General features: G+C 39.1%; 1 protein-coding gene across 2 annotated transcripts in view; it reads left to right on the forward strand.

Annotated features, from left to right (window-relative positions):
• The window catches only part of mocs1 (molybdenum cofactor synthesis 1), a 29,297-nt gene extending 24,677 nt beyond the window's left edge, over positions 1-4,620 (forward strand). For both annotated transcript variants that reach the window (XM_074661742.1, XM_074661743.1), the window contains exon 11: positions 851-4,620. In XM_074661742.1, the coding sequence (XP_074517843.1) occupies positions 851-1,986 (1,136 nt within the window). In that variant the 3' untranslated portion in view covers positions 1,987-4,620. The remainder of the gene's footprint in view (positions 1-850) is intronic.
• The last annotated feature ends 2,930 nt before the right edge of the window (positions 4,621-7,550 follow it).

The following is a 7,550-nucleotide window of genomic DNA, read 5'->3' on the forward strand; positions in this document are numbered from 1 at the left end:
TATGATCATCTTGGGCTGCCGTACCACCATATCTTTCCTACATTCACCTACTCACAGTTGATTGTGCAGCTTCAAGATGCATTTGCATTTGAACTCATAGGCCCACCCAGGACGCCCATTAACATGCGTCCTCAGTGATCCGATCACAAGTGGACAGCTCTAAGTACGGTTGTTCACACCTCAAATGTTTTTCTGAAACTTGTAGTGTACTGTTCAGCTGTAAGATGAGAAAGTTTGTGACCCGGCAGCCATGTTGAGATCTGTTGAGGAAATACCAAGCACAGCAGCATTTGAGGCGAGAAATAGACATTACAGTAACAGAATATTAATTCATATTTGATCAGCGCTGCCTAATTTGAACGTTTGATCGGAGTGAGTGATTGACAGCTGCCTCAGTTGAATGAACAGCCAATAGGAACGCTCTCTCTCTGAAATGACCTGTGATTGGTCAAAGTCTCCTGTCACGGGCTAGATTTTTTTAAAGCCTGAAAACAGAGCCATGAGGAGGTGCAGAGGTCTAGTTATCTCTCAGAACACTTGAATTACAATATGCTGAAAGGGTATTATGAAATTTATGCCCAATGATGACAAATATATTCTGCCTTCTACAGGTTTAATATGGCTCAGACCACCTCCGAATGTGGTCTGAGCGATTGATCTCAATATGTCTTGAGTGCGTTCACACCTGCAATTAGAGCTGTCCACTTGTGATAGGATCACCCAGGATGCATGTTAATGCAAGCTCAGAACAGGGTCATAGCAAATACAAACTTTTATCTGAACTGTGAATAATGCATCTTCATCTAAACATGAAAGTTTTATTGTTTTGATATTCTCTTTTTTCCAACAGGCGCCACATCCCCAAGGCCTTCGTCTCTGCCGAATTCACAAGACGGCCAGAGAGCTTTCCCCATTGTTTCCCATCATACAAACGACACATCCCTCTCTCCAGCGGCGGCTCCTCACGCGTGCCGCTCAAGCAGCAGCAGCAGGAGAGTCCTGAACAGAGAGTTTTTGTGCCTTCCAGACTGCACTGCTTCAACACAGGCAGCCCATGTTTGCTGCTCTAGGACCTTAAAGAGTGGGGGTACCCATGTTCGGTCACATATCAACAATGAAGAAGAACCTAATGCGACGGACAGCCTCCACCGCGCAGCACCCCTTCACTCCTCTGAGTTCGGTCTCACTCTCCTCAGTCATCACACTGAGACTGAAAGTTTTACTGCACGCACAAATGCCATGAGCTACATTAATGAAGACTGTCTCAGGTACGCACAAGCCAGGGGTCCTAACGCTTTGAAGAGACACTTACTCAGGATCCCGGGAACATCTCTTTTTTGCACACAACTAATGAATGCCAAAATAACTCACAATGTCAGACTGTGCCACAATCAAAGTTCCAAAGAAGACCCCAGCGTCAAACAATCCGTGAGTGGTCAGACACAATCGGGCACAAATGTCAACAACACTGAAGCCAAGCTGACGCATACGGACGCCCAGGGCCGAGCCACCATGGTGGACGTTGGCGGGAAAGCCCTCACACGTCGGACAGCCGCTGCCCGCGCCACCGTCATCCTGGGCCCCGCCGCCTTCCGGCTGCTCCGGGATAACCAGCTGGCTAAGGGCGACGCCTTGGCCGTGGCGCAGCTCTCCGGCATCATGGCTTCCAAGCAGACCTCGGCCCTCATCCCGCTCTGCCACCCGCTCCCCTTAGACCACGCCTCTATCGCCTTCGAGCTCGACGAGCAGCAGAACGCCGCGGTCATCACGGCTACGTGTCGTACCACGGGCAGGACGGGAGTCGAGATGGAGGCTTTGACGGCCGTTTCCGTCGCCGCGCTGACCATCTACGACATGTGCAAGGCGGTGAGCCACGACATCGTCATTACAGATGTAAAACTGGTCAGCAAGACGGGCGGGAAGAGGGACTTTCATCGGCATCCATCACCTCCTCCCTCACCATTAAATCCAACCCAGGACAACTGAGAATGAATTGTAAGCATCATGAAGACCACCAGTTTTCAACAGAATTGTCATATTTTTCTACAAACTGAAATTTATGCCATCAGAATGACATCAAATCTACACATGAAGCCCCTTCCTGTCAGTTTTACTTCCTGTTTTTTGTTAACGTTCTTTCTCAAACAGAGAACGGGGGTGTGGTTGATAGTCGGATGTAATTCATTACCATGGCAACCAGATTGCATCGTTTTTCAACCCAGTCTAGATGAAATCGGCTTAGATGAATTTACTGTTTATCAGACCACAAATGAGACAAGAATTAGCGCAACACACCGACTCTCTCTCACTCGCTCTCTTCTTCACCGTCTCCTCCTGGCAAGGCGGACATCTGGCTGCTGCTGCACCGAGGAGCCGCACCGCCGCACGCCGGCCACAGCGCACCGGAGGACGGATAGGCATGTTGCCGAGGTCTGGCATTTGAAATGGAGTTTCGGGACGTTTTGGAGGTGCTAACACCGGCCGTTCTCGCCTCAGCTCCAGCTCCAGCACCGACACCGGACCGGGCTGCTCTGTGATTCGTTTATTTCTCTAACGGGACTTTTCTCTTGGGCTGAAGTTGTGCACTCCCCGTCGTTCGGACCTGTTAAGAGGCCTGCAAACCTCTGGTATTGGCTGCTTTCCATCAATTTACCTCCAGGAGGAGACGAAACAGTAAAGAAGAGAGCGAGGGAGACAGACAGTCAGTGTGTTGTGTTCATTCTGACAGTGGGATTTCGTGCGGACTAATCTACTGCGTTGATTTCACCTGTTCACCGCACACACAAATGCCATTGTGAAAATAAACACACTAAACTAAGGAGGTGGAGGAAACTAAAAACAAAATGAAAACCCTCAGTTAGCTAATACAACAAGTTGGGTTAGCTAACTACAGCTAACTAGCTAACCAACTAGAAAGACAAGCTGAAGGACAGATAAACAGATTTATCAGTTTGCTGCTGCTCAGACGCAAACGAGCATGAGTCCGCCTGCAGCTCGGAGGATGACCGTTGACCTGCAGCTTCTACTATAGTCATACATCATATTCCCATTTTGGCAACAACCTTCTTTTTTTTAACTTTGGGCGCAAAATTAAGTTGTCAAAAATTTTTCGGCAAATGGTGTTGCTTATCAACTTAGTCAGGAAATGACTCAAATAAATATAGAATATCATAGAAATGACAAAATAGACTGAAGGGGGGGCTTTAATAGGTTCACCCCCCCCCATCCTGCCAACCTCTGCCAGGAGCCTATACTCCAGTGATCTGTCTCTTCTCCCACACAATATGAATGATGTGAACTAAACAATGTTCGTGTTTACTTTAATTTAGCAGTGCATTGCAAATAATTTCAGTGTCATAACATGTTGCTGTTTATTTCCTGTTCTACATATCTCACATATATAAGTACACCAAGTGAAGAGCCTAGAACAAAAGCGTCACTAGAGGGCACTCAAGTGTTAGATTCACAAGCCTTCCTGGAGGAAACGAACCAGGGGGCGGCCTCAACGCTATATTCACATGTTGAATGTATTTATCTTTTACATGAACTTTGAAGATGAATGGCCTTTTTAGAATGAAGGAGTGTATGTGTCAGTGTCTTGTCAACTCTAACTGTGAAGTATCTCATACTCTATATGTTCCTCTGCTTGCCTGTGTTGCATTGCTGTAACTAACAGCACTGTGAATGTGTTGACCATTGAGTTTTGGTTACAGTTTTTCTCAATCGCTTTTGCTCATTTGTTTTGAAACAGTCTTCTCTAAACTGTAAGTGCACTTGTCACAACTCTATTGCATGTTTGCAAAAGGTAGTAACTCTAACTCAAAACACCTCATCTCATCCATGCTTCAAAACCGAGTTATGGCGTCAGTAAGTTGGCCACACCGAAATGAAAAGTTGTTTTGTCATCATGTGAGCCGTACTAGTCAAAATATATAAATGATATATATATATTTTCATGATGGCAGTCAACCCTGGAAATGTTTCTTATAAACTAATCTCTGTTTTGTCTGCTCGGTTTTGTCTAACTGAAGGTTATTGTGTATCGCACAGAGCTTTATAGATTCCCCATTCCCAACAGCAGGTAACATTTTACTGGGAAAAGTCCATACTGTAGGCTATATACACAGAAACAGGATATGGGCATTTGTGTTTACAGCAAATGTATTTGTGTAGCAATGTGTTACATGTACTGTAAACAGAAAATTCAGTGCACAGTAAATTTGCCACTAAATCACATCCATGCTAATACATTTTTTTTTAAAAACCCTGCAACAATGAAAAAAGCTGATGTAGTTCAGTAAAAAACCAACAGACTGTATACCTCCCCACAGTACTAACACCATGTCAGAGACATTTATGGAATATACATGTATGTCTGATAGATTTAGGCACATAAGAATGCATGCTCATGGAGGTACAAGAATACGGTCTAGACCTGCTTTATATAAAAAGCGCCTCGAGATAACTTCTGTTATGATTTGACGCTATATAAAAAATAAATTGAATTGAATTTTGACAATTGAATGGATTCTTTTTTCGATAAACTTTAAATTTGTAAACAATACAAAGAACAATTAAATCAACACATAGGAAATAAAGGGTTAAAGAAAAACAAAAAAACTAAATTACATAAAAAAGTAACATAAAACACAAAACATGCCGGGGTTAATATAGATAAATAATTGTAACTTACGTTAAAACATTAAAATGGGAGCACAAATTCACCATTTTATTAGCCTTTTTGTTTTTTGCAGGATATATTGTCTTAATATATAGTTCCATTTCTTTCTTAAAAACATTAAAGTGAGGTTTAAGATAACTGAATGGATTATTTTTTGCATGTGATGGCTCACATGATGAAAGAGTGTGACAGTTTCACTGAGAATCAACTCATCAGTTTTAATTAATAAGACACGTGCAAGTGGTTATTGTGCAAATTGTAGACAATTGTACTTTTTTATTATTTTCATTCTACCACCTGTAGACTGGATAAACACTGGATATACCACATTACAGTACAGGATGGAAATATCCACCATTCATATACAGGCTGATAACACAAATAACTCATTACACTACTTAAGTTTAGTTGGGTAACACTTTATAATAACCATCATTTATAAATGGTAAATTGATCGGTAACTAAAATTTAGTTACTGTTAAGAAACCATGAAATTATAATTGATAATGTATACTAATTATTAGTAATGCTATAATTTATGTTATTTTAACAGTTTATTGTTGCACACATAACATTTTATTTACTATATTATAAATATTTGTTAATGATTAAGAAATTGTCTGTAAAACATCTATAAACATTACATAGATAGATATTTGAAACACTTTGTTAATGGTTAATAATTGGTTTGTAAACCGTCTATAAACATATGGATGGCTATTATAAAGTTGCAACTGATGATTATAATAACTTGTTTATTGGTTAATAAATACTTTGTAACGCATCTATAAACATTGTTTAGATAGATAGTAAATACTTTGTCAATGGTTAATAATAAACGGTAAATTGATAGTTACGTTATTTTACTGTTAAGAAACCATGAAATTATAATGAATGTTTACTAATTAGTAATGCTATTATTTATGTTATTATATATAATAGTTTAGGATTTTAATAGTTTATTACATTTTATATACTATATTATAAATTTGTCAATGATAAAGAAATTGTTTATAAAACATCTATAAACATTATATAGATAGAGATTTGGAACACTTTTTAATGGTTAATAATTGGTTTGTAAACCATCTATAAACATTATTTGGATGCCTATTATAAAGTTGCAACTGATGATTATGATACCTTGTTTAATGGTTAATAAATACCTTGTAAAATATCTATAAACATTGTTTAGATAGATAGTTATGACTTTGTCAATGGTTAATAATTGGTTTCTGGTCCATCTATCCATGTAATGTTTATAGATGTTTTACAAATGATTTCTTATATCATCTGGTAATCATTAATGAATACTTATACATTGTACAACAATAAACTGTTAATAAATACTTTTACTAATGTAATCAGAATGTAATAGTTATTGTCTCTCATAAGCTATGATACAATATAGAATTTATAAACAAATTTTATATTACACAAACTAATGATAAAATAACTAAAATTACAGCATTATTAATAATTAAGAAACATTATTATAATTTCATTGTTTGTTAACAGTAAAATAACAATTAACTTTATTAACTATCAATTGACCATTTATAAATGATGGTTATCATAAAGTGTTGCCTTTGATGGTAGCTCAATATGTAAAATGAAAATGTGTCTGGTGAAATGACACCTCACACAGCCTCCATGTATTTCATGTCCCATTCATTTTGTCAGTATTACTGTAGGTATGATCCTCACTGTTGACCAGCAGTTCTCACTTACTGCCTTTGGAGAACTGAATATTGCTATTTTTGTATCATAGCAAATAGTTGATTGTATTCATGTCATTGCCCTGCTCATTTTTTTTTTCAATAAGTAAATGCAAAGTTGCTGGAGACTTGTTTAGCATTTATTTTCCCTCATAAAAATTGAAATATTCTACAATCTTTCTTCTGTGATGTCTGAACTTTGTACACTGCGTCTGAAAGGTGAGTACTGCGTGATTCTACGACATGGTTTCTGTCAGTTAATGTACAATCTATGAGTAATACAGGTTTTCGGCATCCCCCGTGGCCGCCGCAGCAGCAGCTGCCCTAACGCACTACCCCCATTCAAAATGAATGGGAGGAAATGTTGACTCAAGGATCAACTTATTAGAATTAGACTTTTTTATATGACTTACTATACTATGACTTTTTTATGACTTATTATACTATGACTTTTTATATGACTTACTACACTGTACTATATACTATATGCTTTTTTATGAGGGGCCGTACAAGACATAATTCATTCTTGCACTCACAGACAACATACATTCTCCTTTCACGTACATAAATTTCACTCGCACAAGAATATATGTATGTGTGAGAAATATATAGTATAGTATTATAGTAGTATAAGACCAAACATCTACTTATAAAACTCTGAAAGGCAGATGTTAACCAAAACAGGACCATGCACCACAGTTTAATCCTACAAGCCTTCTACATCATCATCATCATCATCATCATCAGAGGGAATGTAGGCTACCAGGAATGTCAGATTCCTGGTAGCCTACAGTATGTGTGTAGGTCTACTCATACCTGGACAATCAAGCCGATTCTTATCCAACGCGACAAACAGAAACAGCATAGCATAACATAGCATGGCATGGCATGGCATGGTATGGCATAGCATAGCATAGCCTGGCACGGCGGCCACATATTCACACACACAGCTGGCAGCAACATCAGCATAAAATCCAATGTCTTCACCGAACATTAACTATACCCAATAAACAATAATAATGAAATAGGCCATTAGTCCATAATTGTAAATGATCTTACTTGTTGATGATTCCAGCAGGAGACGACGGGGCTTCTCGGTGTTGGACACTGAAATGACTTCATAGTCCCTTTCAAAGGTGAGCAGGGACAAA

This window comes from Sebastes fasciatus, chromosome 15 (genome assembly GCF_043250625.1).
Source record: "Sebastes fasciatus isolate fSebFas1 chromosome 15, fSebFas1.pri, whole genome shotgun sequence".
NCBI lineage: Eukaryota > Metazoa > Chordata > Actinopteri > Perciformes > Sebastidae > Sebastes > Sebastes fasciatus.